Source organism: Ovis aries, chromosome 12 (assembly GCF_016772045.2).
Source record: "Ovis aries strain OAR_USU_Benz2616 breed Rambouillet chromosome 12, ARS-UI_Ramb_v3.0, whole genome shotgun sequence".
NCBI lineage: Eukaryota > Metazoa > Chordata > Mammalia > Artiodactyla > Bovidae > Ovis > Ovis aries.
Window position 1 is genome coordinate 29,357,676 of NC_056065.1, and position 15,730 is coordinate 29,373,405.

The 15,730-nt window shown below is 36.7% G+C and overlaps 1 protein-coding gene across 21 annotated transcripts in view; it reads right to left on the reverse strand.

Moving 5' to 3' along the window:
• CDC42BPA (CDC42 binding protein kinase alpha) overlaps nt 1-15,730 on the reverse strand; it is a 298,329-nt gene that overhangs the window by 117,145 nt on the left and 165,454 nt on the right. For all 21 annotated transcript variants that reach the window (XM_004013640.6, XM_060396358.1, XM_060396357.1 and 18 more), the window contains one exon: nt 6,856-6,978. In XM_004013640.6, coding sequence (XP_004013689.2) covers nt 6,856-6,978 — 123 coding nt within the window. The remainder of the gene's footprint in view (nt 1-6,855; nt 6,979-15,730) is intronic.

Genomic DNA, 15,730 nt, shown 5'->3' on the forward strand with positions numbered 1-15,730 from the left:
TCACATCCATACATGACCATAGGAAAAACCATAGCCTTGACTAGACGGACCTTAGTCGGCAAAGTAATGTCTCTGCTTTTGAATATGCTATCTAGGTTGGTCATAACTTTTCTTCCAAGGAATCAACATAAAATAGATTGTAATATGATATTTTATGCATGCTTTATGGAAATCACAAAGCAAAAATCTTCAGGAGATACATGAAAGAGAAAGAAAAGGAAATGAAAGCACCACTACGGAAAAATCATCAATTCACTGAGTGCCAAAGAATTGATGCTTTGGAACTGTGGTGCTGGAGAAGACTCTTGAGAGTTCCTTGGACAGTAAGGAGATCAAACCAGTCAATTCTAAAAGAAATGAATCCTGAATATTCATTGCAAGGACTGATGCTGAAGCTGAAGCTCCAATACTTTGGCCATGTGATGTGAAGAACTGACTCACTGGAAAAGACCCTGATGCTGGGAAAGACTGATGGCAGGAGAAGGGGATGACAGAGCGTGAGATGGCTGGATGGCATGACTGACTCAATGGACATGAGCTTGAGCATACTCCGGGAGATGGTGAAGGACAGGGAAGCCTGGCGTGCTGTAGTCCATGGGTCACAAAGAGTTGGACACAACTGAGCAACAACAATAACAAATGAACTCAATAAGAGAGGAAGCATGGAACAAAGGAACTATAAAACTGTCAGAAAACCGTAAGATGACATTAGTAAATCCATACCTACTCAATAATTACTTTAGATATAAATGGATTACACTCTCCTTTCTCTCCCTCTCCCCTCCTCCACTCCGCTCTTGCCAGCGTGCGCTCTTTCTCTCTCGCGCGCATACTGGTGCGCTCCTCCACTCCCTTCTCTTCGTGTCTTTGGGTTGGCATGTCCTCATGCTTCGAGGATGGATTCTCCTGCTATCTTCTAAATAAAATAGAGCTGTAACACTGATTTGTCTAAGAGCTATAACACGGTTTGTCCAAGACCCGAGAGCTGTGTCGCGCTGAGCGCTTTAATGTCCGTCGCTCCAAATCTTTGTTGTGGGCGAGACAGAACCAAGGAACATACACTCGCCTGACAGTTAGGACTAAGTTTGGGGCTTCCCTGGTGGCTAAGACGGTAAAGCATCTGCCTGCAATGCCGGAGGCCCGGGTCCCTGGGTCGGGAAGATCCCCTGGGGAAGGAAATAGCAACCCACTCCTGTACTCTTGCCTGGAAAATTCCATGGACAGAGGAGCCTTGTAGGCTACAGTCCATGGGGTCGCAAAGAGTCGGACATGACTGAGCAACTTCACTTCACTCAATAATTACTTTATATATAAATGGATTATACTCTCCAATAAAGACTCACATGACTGAGTGGATTAAAAACCAACACCCAACTACCTGCTGCCTATGAGACACACACAGGCTCAAAATGAAGGAATGGAAAAAGGTATTCCGTGCAAATGGAAACCGAAAGAGAACAAGGGTAGCCACACTTTTGTCAGACAAAATGGAGGATAAGTCAAAAACAGTAACAAGAAACGAAAAAGTCATTATATAATAATAAAGGGGTCAACTCATCAACAGGATACAATAATTATAAGTTTTCATGACCCCAGTATTGTAGTGCCTAAATATATTAGGCAAATACATAGATCTGAAGGGAGAAATAGACAATAGAATAACAGTAAGGGACTTTAATACTCTACTTTCAACCATGGATACATTATTTAGACAGAAAATCAGTGAGGAAACACTGGACACGGCTTATATTTCAGACCACTGGGACCTAACCAAAAAATTCCAACCAACAGCAGCACATATACAGTCTTCTCAAACACATGGAACATTTCTTCGGGGTACATCAAGTTAGGTTACACAACAAGTCTTAACAAATATAGAAAGACTGAAATCATACCACCGACTTTTTCCAACCACAAAGGTATATGACACTAGAAATTAGTAAAGAGAAAAACTGGAAAAATTCGCAAAAATGTGGAAAGTAACACATTCCTGAGTAACCAGTGGGTCAAAAAGAAATTAAAAGAGGAACTTCAAAAAAAAATCTGGAAACAAATCAAAATAGAAAAAATGTATCAAAACTTATGGAATGCAGCAAAAGCAATTCTAAGAAGGAAGTTCACAGCATTAAACACAGCAAAACAAAACAAAACTCAAGACATCTAGCTTTACAATTTAAGCCACTAGAGTAAGAATCCTGAATTAGTAATCAAAATCGTCCCAACAAAGAAAAATCTAGGACTTGATGACTTTACTGGTGAGTTCTACCAGACACTTTAATAAGAATCAATGTCAATTCTTCTTAACCTCTTTCAAAAAATAAAAGGAGTAATCTCAAACTCATTTTACAAGGCCAGCAATACAATTACGTTGACACCACAGCCAAAAGCAAAAATCAATAAATGAGACTATATCAAACTAGAAAGCTTCTGCACAGCAAAGGAAACCATAAAAAAAAAAAATAAAACGCAACATACAGGATGGGAGAAAATGTTTGCAAATCAAATATCTGACAAGATGTCTGTGAAAATCAATAGAAGCTTCACTGAAATGGAGTTGGGAGGCCAGATGGGGGAAACTCAACACAGACCTCTCTATATCAATTACAGAAAGAACTGTTAATTATAGACCCCAAGAGAGGAAGCATCAATTACAGGCCCCAACAGGAAAGACAGTATATCACATCTCCTATGAAAAAATCAACTCAGCCAATGAGAAACCATCATCACCCTAAACTCTCACTTTTCTCCAATGAACTTCCATTCAAAACAATCCTTCTCAACTTTCTCATTTTTCTCTATAAAATAATGTTCCTCTATTTTGTTAGACTTGCCTATGGATTTTGCTGTGGCTTGCTTGCCCTATTGCAATTTTCTGGTATTCCCAAATAAAACCATTATTTTTTCTGGAAAAATAACTGACTTTTATTTTTAAGGTCAACAAGTTAATAGAGACAAATAATCCCATCCAAAAAGGGGCAGAGGAGCTAGAAACATTTTTCTAAAAAAAAAGACATACAGATAGCCAACATGAAAAGGTGTTCAACATCACCAATTATCACGGAAATGTAAATCTAATCACAGTGAAAAATTACCTCACACCTGTCAGAACGGCTGTCTCTAAAAGATAAGAAATAAAAAGTGTTGGCAAAAATGTGGGGAAAAGGGAACCCTTTTGCAATACTGGTGGAAATGTAAATTGGGGCTCCTACTACAGTAAACAGTATGGAGAGTCTTCAAAAAATTAAAAATGGAACTACCATATGATCCAGCAATACTACTTCTGGGTATTTATCAGAATGAAACAAAAACACTGACTTAAAAAGATGTGTGCACTCTCATATTCATTACAGCATTATTTAAAGTAGCCAAGACACAGAAGCAAACTAAGTGCCCACTGATGGATGAATTGATAAAATGTGTGTGTGTGTGTGTGTGTGTGTATGTATAACAAAATATTTTTCAGTTATAAAAAATAAAAGAAATTTTGCCATTTGTAACAATATGAATTGGACCTTGAGCACATTATGCTAACTGAAATAAATCAGAGAAAGACAAATACGGTAAAATCTCACTTATAGTTGGAATCTAAAACAACAGCAAACTGAACTCATGGATAAAAAGAATACTGGTGGTTCTAAGAGACAGGGGTGCAGGGTATGTTAAAGGAGGGAAGATGGTCGAAAGATACAAACTTCCAGTTATATAATAAGTAAACACTGGGGATGTAATATAAAACACTGTATATACACTACAGTGTATATAAAACACTGTAGACAGTAAATAATACCATACTGGAGAAGGCAATGGCACCCCACTCCAGTACTCTTGCCTGGAAAATCCCATGGATAGAGGAGACTGGTAGGCTGCTGTCCATGGGGTCGCTAAGAGTCGGACACGGCTGAGCAACTTCACTTTCACTTTTCACTTTCATGCATTGGAGAAGGAAATGGCAACCCACTCCAGTGTTCTTGCCTGGAGAATCCCAAGGATGGGGGAGCCTGGTGGGCTGCCATCTCTGGGGTCACACAGAGTCAGACATGACTTAAGTGACTTAGCAGCAGTAGTATATTTCAAAGTTAATAACAGACTAGATCTTATCTATTGATAAGATCTTATCTAACAGAATAGATCTTATCTCATCGCCAAAAAAAAAAAAATTGAGACTATGTATGGTGATGGTAGCTCAGAGGTTAAAACGTCTGCCTGCAATGCGGGAGACCCAGGTTCGATCCCTGGGTTGGGAAGATTCCCCTGGAGAAGGAAATGGCAACCCACTCCAGTATTCTTGCCTGGAGAATGCCATGGACGGAGGAACCTGGTGGGCTACAGTCCACGGGGTCGCAAAGAGTTGGACACGACTGAGCGACTTCACTTCACTTCACTTCTAGGTGATGGAATTGAACTAAACTTAATATTTCACAACATATACAAATACTGCATTTTTATGTTGTGCATCTGAAACTAACAATGTTACATGTCAATCATATTTCATTTTAAAAAAACAAAAAAAGGAAAAGCAAACTAAAAACTCAGACAAAGGTAATATAAAAAAGGAGAAAAAACACAACAAAGACCAGTATCTCTCATGTATACAGATTAAAAAAATCCTTAACACAATACTGAAAATAGAATTTATAAAAATAAACATACACCATAACCAGGGATGTATATATTCCAGGAATATAAAGTTGATTTAATGTTTCAAAATCAACCAGTTTAATTCACCACAGTAAAAGGTTAACTAAGGGAAAAAACACATGCTTATATCAATCAATGCAAAAAATATATTTGACAAAGTTAAATATCCATTCATGAAAAACCCTTAGAAATGTAGAAATAGAGGAGAGTTTTTATAACATAAAAAGCTTGATAAAGAGTATCTATAAAAATCCTACAGCTAATATTACACTTAAAGGTGAAAGACTTAATGCTTTCCTCCTAAGACTGGAAAGAAAACCAGGACGTCTGTCCTCACCAATCTTCTGCAACAAAGTGCTACAAGTCCTAGCCAGTAAAATAAGAAAAGAAAAGGCACCCACATCAGAAAGGGCAAAAGAAAATTGTTCCCATATTTCCAGCCGCATAATGGTCAGCAAAGAAAACCCCAAGGAATCTTAACAAAACCAAAAAACCCTCCTAGAACATATTAGTGAGATGCGCTGTGCTATGCTTAGTTGCTCAGTCGTGTCCAACTCCGCACCCCATGGACTGCAGCCCGCCAGGCTCCTCCATGGGGATTCTCCAGGTAAGAATACTGGAGCGGGTTGCTGTGCCCTCCTCCAGGGGATCTTCCCAACCCAGGGACTGAACCCAGATCTCCCGAGTTGTAGGCAGATTCTTTACCATCTGAGCCATCAGGTAAGCCCATTAGTGAGGTAGTTTATGTAAATAAGTTTTCCAAATCCGTATCACCTCTTTGAAGATACTTTAGTAACCATACTATCTGGTGTCTTGTGTTCTGCTGCTTTTTTAGTGCCATAAAACTCAAATATATGAAGTGCTACATAATGTTTTGGTGTTGACATAGAAGTAAATTTTTCTATTTATCATATTCCAAATCTTACTCATGTTTAGAAAGATAAACCTACAGAAATTTGATGAAGATATCTTTCTCAAAAGAGTTACTTAAAAAAATAGAACAGCATAAATTATGCTCAAATTTTAAGTCTCCTTGTGTCTTAATATTGTATTTTAAATAGTCCTTTTTATAAAAGACACTGTCAGATTCCTTCTTTTCTGTACTTGTTTTGGCCTAAAACCACTTTTCTAGAGAGGTCTGACTTTCCTAGCTAAAAAAGGTACCTTTTTTCTTCCCTCTACTCTCTCTCTCCCCCTATACTTACTGAGATCATGTGATGCCTTTAAATCCTGAAAATGTTCACTCACAGAACAAACCAAAGACTGAAAGGTCAGTAAGACTCCATTGATCAGGCCATGAGCCCTCCTCACCTCTTTATTTCTCTATCTTCATCTCCACTCATTCCACCTGCTTGCTCATTCTGCTCTAGCCACGCTGTCTTCTTACGTTTAATTTGAACTCACAAGGCATATTTTTGACTGTAGGGATTTTGCACTGGTTGAGCTGTCTTCTTGGATTATGTGTTTCCCATTTAACTGTATGGTTAATCCCCTTTACCTTTCTCAATATTTTGCTCACGTGGACTACCGTATTTAAAACAATAGAACTTTTCATCTTAGACTTGTGACCCACACTCCGTATTCACTTCTATTTGTAAGCGCTCATCAGCTTCCAGCCTACCATGTCATTCACAAAGGTGCATAGTTACTGTTTCACGTCTCATGTTTGCCCTCCACTCCAGTGAGAGTTTTTATTGGTTTGTTTAGTACTGCATCCCAAGAACATAAAATAATGCCTAGTACATAAATATTTATTGAATGGAATAAATGATGAATAGATATAATAGGTATATCAACAATTATCATAATTAATTTCAATTAACTTCAGCAATACACTGAAAAATGAACTACTCATTTAAATGCTTTGCCAGACAAGTTTCAACTAATTATTCCAAACTGATAGGTCTTCCCAAAAAGTCATGTTTTTTCACTTAAATCTGGGTAAGGTGCTCCTCTTTGTGCACTCTCCATGTACCTGCGTTTATTTTATCTTCTGACCTTTGCCCATGTACTGCAAAAAACTATTTCTTTATCTTTTTGCAAGACCAAAACATGAGCCCCTTGACAGCAGAGCCATTCTTGTTTGCTTTTCCCTCACTGGCATATAGCTCACATCACATAACACATAACAGGTACTCAATAAATTTTTTTTGTGTGTGAATAAAACACTTAAAAATATCTACTAAACTGAATTAATAATGAATCATAGGTATTTACCTCTTACTTGCTTCCTTAGTTTTTCAATTTCTTCTTTTAAGCTTTTTATTTCTAAATCTTTGCTTGCTGTTAGTGGACCATCAGCAGTTGAATACTGCAGAGCCTGGACAGTCTGCGTTGACTCTTTAAAAAAAGAAAGAATGAGAAATACACTCACATTCTAAAATTGAAAAACTAATGCCAATATATTTCTTTCTAGGGAAATCCTTATTTAATCCAACTAATCAAAGCATCTACCTACTGACAAAAAAAGCATGTAAACAGATTAAAATTAAGTCACAAAACTCCTCTAGAGTTATAATGTCACTAGAATTATAACTATCTACCTTCTAATATGTGTGGTCTTCAGTTTTAAATACTGTTGGTACACTCTGCCAGTGAGTCGACTATTCAGTTCCCTTTCATCCTGGCACAAACTGTCATCAACATGTATGTCAGATGACATATGAAAACCTGAATCTGGGGTATGAAGAGAGGTTTAAAGATGTTAATGCGAAATATGTAGAAGAGCTGGCCTTCCAAACGTCAAGGCCCACCTACAGATGACTTGGCTCATCAGCTTAGCTAAAATAGGGATAATTATTTTAACTTGTTGTTCTCATTGAAAGATAAAAAGTACTAGAGAAGCATTAAATCTAGTGGGGCATATTTCCAGACACCATCAAAACAGGTAGGAAAAAAGGAATGGTCCTAAAATAGTTCTTCTGTCAGCTTATGGAAAGATCCCAAATAGTAAATTCCTACCTCACCATAATTTTTTGTTAGCACAAATCATTACTGATTGCTTTAGATTACTAATCTTATGCATACATTGTTTAATGTAATCTATTACTTATATACATATATCACTTATTTATATATATTTAAAACTCCAAGGGACTGTGACCTTCAGAAGATGGAGATTTTCTAATTTATACTCATCATCGGTAGAGAGAACAGTATCATATTCACATGATGGTGGTCAATATTTGTTAGTTTGAATTAAAGGTGTAAGATATACCATATTGTGTATTCAATCATGACCTTTCACATCCAGTATTTATTACACATTTCTTTTTCTTTGGGTTCAAAAACATGTTAAAAATTGGTACATTCTGTATTTATTATTTTTTAAAAACATATTTTCTTTATTTTAAGACCTCTAAGTTGAGAGTAGAAAATGGGGAGGGATAAAAATATCCACTGGACGTTAGTCACTTTTTTCCTTCTCCAACCCCCACACTGCAGGGTATGGAGGTGCAGGAGGTATCCTTGTTCCTCTTTGCCACCTCTGTCCTTCCTATAAATCCCAGATCTTCTAAAATGTCCATTACCTATTTATCACAGTTACCCACTGTCCTTCTTTTCATTACAACTCTTTTTATTATTATCTTTGGTGACTTTAACAACAAAAGAGACAACCTATCCAGCTGGCTTCACAGGCACACAAATCTGCTATGCAACCACTGTTAGGGCTGTTTACCCAGCAGCTATTCCTCTCTCCAGGTGTTTTAATTAGTGGTCAGGATTTTGAAACAACTATTATTAATATGTTAAAGAAAACAAATGAAAAAGTAAACAATGGGGAATTTCAATGGAGAACTGAAAACTGTAAGAATAAAGCAAATGGATATTCCTGAACTAAAAGAGACTATCTGAAATTAAGACTCACTGAATGGATTTCATATCAGAACAGATATAGCAGATGACAAGACAAATGAACCTAAAGGCAAGTCAGTAGGGAATTAAGCACAAAAAACCTAAGAATGGGAGAAATAAGACTTAGAATAAAAGGAATAAGGGACACAGTCTAAGATATATGTAACTGGAGTCCCAGAAGGAGAGGAGACTGTGAATGGGGCAAAAGAAATATTCAGAGATTATGAACAGAATTTTCTAAAATTGATGAAAGATATCTATCAAGTATTCAGAAGCTCAGTGAATCCCAAACACGATTTGCATTAATACAAAGAAACTTTACCAGGTAGATCATAGCCATCCTGCTTGAAATTGAAGGAGAAATACTTAAAAACAGCTGGAGTATATTCAAGAAACCAAGGCTAACAGCTGACTTTTCAAATATACTGGAAATCAGAAAACAATGCCATGAAATCTGTAGAGCATTGAAAGAAAAAAACCTTCCATGCTAGAATTCTAAACCAGCAAATATTCTTCAAAAATGAAGGTAAAATAGAGGCATCTCAGACAAACAACATCTGAGTGATTTAGTCACAACACATGTAATCATAAGAAACACTAAAGGAAATTTTTCAGACTAAAAAAAAAAGGTTCTGGATGGATACATGGATCACTGGGAGAAAATAAAGAATACAAAAAGAGTAAATATGTGGGTAAATAAAAAGATATTTTAAAAATAAATGAGTAGTAAATATTTAAAGCAAGAATAAAATAAAAGTATTGAAAGGTTTGCAACACAGAAACAGGTAAACTATAAAACAATGACATAAGGGCTATTAGAAGGGTCTGATACTGTTTGTGAAGTGGTAAAATAAAACTTATTTAAAAGACATGTAAAGATCTAATGGAAAAAAAATGGGGTTGAATATTGACTGAATATTCAATAGTCAAATAGACAGTAAATATATGAAAAGATACTCAACTTATCTTGTAGATATTACCTATAAGGAAAATACAAATTTAAAGATATTACCTACAAGGAAAATACAAATTTAAAATCATAGCAAAACTCCAATATACAGATATCAGAATGGTTAAAATTTTGAAAAGCTGACAATATCTAGTTCTGATGGGAATATACAGTAAGTGAAACTCATTCATTATTAGTGAAACTATTGATGCAATTAATCACTTTTGAAAACTCTTTGCAATACTTTCTAAAGCCGAAAATACACTATCCCATGATCCAGAAATCCTACTGCTAGGCAGATATCCAAGAGAAATAAGTACATATGACCATCAAAAGAAATACATAACAACATTCACAGAAACCATGTTTGTAACAGTCAGTATCTGGAAATAACTCAAATGTTCAACAACAACAGCTTGGATGAAATGGTCTGAATATCTGTGTCCCCCCCAAAAATTCCTATGTTAAAATCCTATTCAAAAATGATGTAATAAGGAGGTGGGGCTTTGGGAGGTGTTTAAGTTATAGTTACAAGAGTGGAGCCCTCAAAAATGGGATTAGTGCCTTATAAAAAAGAACTCAGGGCTCCCTAGCCATTTCCCTCAGGTGAGGACAGAGCAAGCAGGCACTGGCTATAAACCCTCCCTTGGCCATGCTGGCACTTTGATCTTGGACTTCAGCCTCCAGACCTCGGAGAAATAAATTTCTGGTGTTTATAAGCCATCCAATCTGTTTTATTTTTTAATAAAAGCCAGAAAAATCCAGACATTGGATAATTTTAGTATTTATGTACAATGTAATACTATACTAAGCAGCAGTTTTAAAAAAGGACAAACTACTGATTTACATATAACATGGAAATCTGTGTTATCAAAAAATAGACACAAATGACAATATACTGTATGACCATGCATACTGTATGAATGTAGATACTGTGTGGCTTCAAGAAAAGGTAAAATTAATGCTGAAAAATTCTGAATACTGTTTACTTCAGAGTTGTAAGTTAGAAACTGGGAAGAGAGCATGATGGAACTTTACACTATGCAAGAAATGTTCTATATACTGACTGGGGTGGAGGTTACATAAAGGTACACTAATATAAACATTTATAGGGAGTACACCTTAGGATACTTGTCCACTTTATGGATATCACCGTTTAAAAGTCAAAACTGAGTGACATCAGTAGCAGGTCCCTGAGTCATTCCTTTTTCCTCTCCACTTCAATGTACAATTAATTGGATATCCACAACTGAACAAAAGTGCTTCTGCACTGCACTCACATCTGAGAGTGGGTCGACTGGACCTTGGAGGAGGCTGCAGATCCAAGGTATTGGCAGCAGTGACCTCTCTAGCAGAGGAGGTAGAAAGTGAAAGTGATGAGCGAGTGCAAAGTGGGCTGTGATGAGTGAGAGCAAAGTGGGCTGTGATGAGGCTACAGCTGGAGGATTTCTGAAGGGGAGGGTACGAAAGGAAAGAAGGCAAGCAAAGAGAAATGAAGGAATGCATTTCTTGCTGTCTGTCCACAAATCTCTGAGTTCTTCCACAAAAAGGTCCAGGTACCAAGCATACACTTCCTAGACTCTGCCAACAGCTTTTACCATGCACACACTCCAAACTAGTGGTGAGTCAGCTCCGGGAAGAGAAACCCAAAATTTGTGCTATAGCGCCACCTTTTGGAAAGCAAAAGAAAGGCTTCTGATTGTCACTGGTGAAGGAAAGTGAAAGTCACTTAGTCCTGGCCGACTCTTTGCGACCCCATTGGAGCCACATGCAGCCATAGCGTCCCCTTTCGGAGAAGGCAATGGCACCCCACTCCAGTACTCTTGCCTGGAAAATCCCATGGACGGAGGAGCCTGGTAGGCTGCAGTCCATGAGGTCGCAAAGAGTTGGACATGACTGAGCGACTTCACTTTCACTTTTCACTTTCATGCATTGGAGAAGGAAATGGCAACCCACTCCAGGTTTCTTGCCTGGAGACTCCCAGGGATGGGGAGCCCAGTGGGCTGCTGTCTATGGGGTCGAACAGAGTCGGACACGACTGAAGCGACTTAGCAGCAGCAGGACCGTATAGTCCATGGAATTCTCCAGGCTAGAATACTGGAGTAGGCAGCCTTTCCTTTAACCTTACCTAAATAAGAAAGGTGTTTGCTACTTCAATGTTATGGCAGAGACACATTTCATGGAACACTATGAAAACCCACGTAATACAGTATCCAAAAAGGAAAATGACAATTTTCTAGGCAACCGTCTCAAAGATACAGAATACTGCAATCTAACTGATAAAGAATTCAAGACAACTATGAAGAAATTCAACAAGCGACAAGAAAACACAGAAAGGCGACTCAATGAAGTCAGGAATAAAATTAATGAATAGAAAGAGCACTTATTAGAGAGACTGATATCACAAAAAAGAACAAAACAAGAACTCTGGAGCTGAAGAACTCAGTAAGTGAGAGGAACACTGCGTGAGAAAGTACTGGCAGCAGAACAGGTCAGAGGGAAGAAAGAATAAGCCATACAGAGGACAGGAATGGAGAGACGATCTGGGCGTAAGGGGAGTGAGAACTAGGACAAGAGTTATCAGACTGCATTTAAAAAGTAAAAATAAGAATAATGGGTATTCCAGAAGGAGAAGAGATGGAGACGGGGCAGAGAGTTTATGTGATGAAATAATAGCTGAGAACTTCCCAAATCTGGAGAAAGAACTGGACATCCAATTCTATGAAGCTAATAGAACACCTTGCTGTCCCAATGAAAAAAGACCTTTTCCAACACATTATAACGAAAACTGTCAAAAGTCAATACTAAAGAAAGAATTTTAAAGGCAGCAGGGGAAAAAAGAAAGTATCCTACAAAAGAATCTCCATTAGGTAATAAGCTGATTTCTCAGCAGAAACTCTACAGGAGAGAGCACAATAACATACTCAAAGTATTGAAAGATAAAAGCTCCTAGTCAAGAATACTGTACCTGGAAAAGTTATTCTTCAGATATGAAAGAGAAATAAAGGTTTTCCTAGACAAATAAAAGCTGAGAGTTCACCACCACTAGAAATGCTGAAAGGAGTCCTTCAAACCGAAACAAAAAAGATGAAAGTACGCAAGACTCTGATCAAGGTAACAAATACAGTCAGAATTAGAAAACTGTAACTGTATTTTAGAATAGTATGTTAAACAATCAATTATAGCATAAATGTTAAAGGAAAAGAGCCTTAAAACTTACTATAGCTACTATCATTTGGTAGCAAATTCACAGCATAAAAAGTGATCATTTGTGACATCAAAAATATAATAGGAGATGTAAACTGATGAAACCTCTATAGGTGAGTGAAGATGGGTTGCTATCAGCAGAAAAAGGACTAGTTTATCAATTAGTTATTTTATGTAAATGTCATGGTAAAGACAAAGCAAAAATTTAGAGGAGAGACATCACATAAAAAAGGGAACAATGAGCAAATCACCATTGTAAATCATCAACTTACAAAGGTAGACAAGAAAAGAAGAAGAAAAAACCCAATGGAGATACAAAATAACCAGAAAGCAAAAGATCAATGGTAGTAATAAGTCCTTACATACCAATAATCACCCTAAATGGATTGAATGGATTGAATTTACCAAATGAATGGCACAAGTGGATGACTGGAAAAAAAAGTCAAGTTCCAACTATATGCTGCCTACAAGAGACTCATTTCAGCTCTATCAACAAAAATAAGCTCCAAGTGAAGGGATGGAAGATAATATTTCAGAAAGCAAAACAAAATGAGTGTAGCTATACTTAAATCAGACAAAATATACTTCAGCCACAAACGGTAACAAAGAGACAAAGAAGGTCATTATAATGATAAAGGGGTCAATACATCAAGAAGATATAACAACTGTAAATATACAGGCTCCAAACAGCAGAGCACCAAAATATATTAAATACTAACAAACCCTAGGAGAGAAACAGACAACAGAATAATAGTAGGGGACTTCAGTATGCCACTCTCAGCAATGATAAATTGTACAAACAGAAAATCAACAAGGAAATGTTGGAAATGAACCATCTTAGAAAAATAGATTTAACAAACATGTACAGAACATTGCATATAACAGCAGCAGAATATACATTCTTCTCAAGTGCACACAGAACATTCTCCAGAACAGATCATATGACAGGACAAAAAACATATCTTTACAAAAATAAAAAGACTGCAATCACACCAATTATCTTTGCTGGTCACAATGGTATGAAAATAGAAATTGATAAAAAGAGGAAAGTGAGAGGATCTACAAACATGTGGAAACTAAGCAACATACTTCTGAACAACCAATGGGTGAAAGAAGAAATCAAGAGAAAAAAAATCTCAAAACTAATGAAATTGGAAATACGACATTATCAAATTTGTGGGATGCAGCAAAGCAGTTCTGAGAGGAAAGTTTATTGCAAAAAAATGCATATATTAAAAAATTAGAAATATCTCAAATAACCTAACTTTACATCTCAAGGAATTAAATAAGAATAAATTAAGCCCTTGGATGGCATCACTGACTTGATGGACATGAGTCTCAACAATCTCCAGGAGTTGGTGATGGACAGAAAAGCCTGGCCTGCTGCAGTCCACGGGGTCGCAAAGAGTCAGACACGACTGAACTGAACGGAAAGTTAGCAGAAGGAAGGAAATATAAAGTTCAGGGCTGAAATGAATGAAATAGACCAGACAAACTACAGGAAGGATCAATCAAATTAAAAGCTGGTTGTTTGAAAAGACAAACAAAAGTGACAAAGCTTTCGTCTAGACTAAGAAAGGAGAGAGAAGATTCAAATAGAATTAGAAATGAAAAAGGAGACATTACACGGGATGCTATAGGAATACAGAGGCTCATAAGAGGCTACTATGGATAACTGTATGCAAAGAAATTACATAACCTAGAAGAAGTGAACAGATTTCTAGAAACAAAACTGACCAAGACTGAATCATGAAAAACTAGAAAATCTGAACAGACCAATAATGAGTAAAGAGATTGAATCAATAATCAGAAACCTCCCAGAAAGAAAATCTCAGGACCAGATGGCTTCCTTGATGAATTTTACCAGTCATTTTAAGAAGAATTAACATCAATCCTCCTCTTTTCCAAAATATTGAGGAGGAGGGAACATCTCCAAACTCATTCTACGAAGCCGGCATTACCTTGACACCAAAACCAGACAAGGAGACCACAAGAAAGGCACAGTTGTCCCTTGAGCAACACCACTTTGTACTGCACAGGCCCATTTATATCCAAATTTTTTCAGTAAATATGTACTACATGATCCCCAGTTGGTTGAATTTGCAGATGCAGAACCATGGTTACAGAGGAACAACTGTAAAGTTATACACAGATTTTTGACTGCACCGGGCTTGTGCCACACACCCCTGTGTTGTTCAAGGGCCAACTATATTAACCAATATCTCTGAAGAATATAGATGTAAAGTTTTTCGGTAAAATATTAGCAAATCAAATTCAAGAACACATTAAAAGGATTATACACCATGATCAAATGAGATTTTTCCCTGGCATGCAAGAATGGCTCAACACACACCAAACAATAAATGTAATGCATCACATCAATAAATTGAAATATAAAAATCACATGACCACTTCAATAGATGCAGGAAAAGCATCTTAAAAAATACAACATCCTTTCATGATGAAAACCCTTAAAAGGTTGGGTAAAGAAGGAACACAACAACACAGTAAAGGCCATATACAACAAACCCACAGATAACTTTATACTCAATGGAGAAAAACTGAAAGATTTTCCTCTGAGATCCAGAACAAGAAAAGGATAGCCATTCTCATTATTCTTATTCAATATATAGTACTAAAATTCCTAGCTATAACAATTAAGCAAGAAAAGATATACAAAAGGCATTGAAATTATAAAGAAGTAAAATTGTCAGTATTTGTCAATGTGATTTTATAGGTATAAATCTCAAAGAGACAACCGAAAAAAAAAACTGTTGGAACTACTCAACTATTTTGGTAAAGTGTAGGATACAAAATTAACATATAGGAATTAGCTGCATTCCTTTACACTAATAATGAATATTTGAAAAAGAAATAAAGAAAACTATTCCATTCATAATAGCATCAAAAGCAAGAAAATACTCAGGAATAAACTTAACCAAGGATGTGAAAGATATGTACAATAAAAATGACAAGACTTTGCTAAAAGAAACTGAAGAAGATACAAACAGAAAGACATCCCAGGTTCATGGGTCAGAAGAATTAACACTGGTAAAATATACATACTACCAAACCCATCTA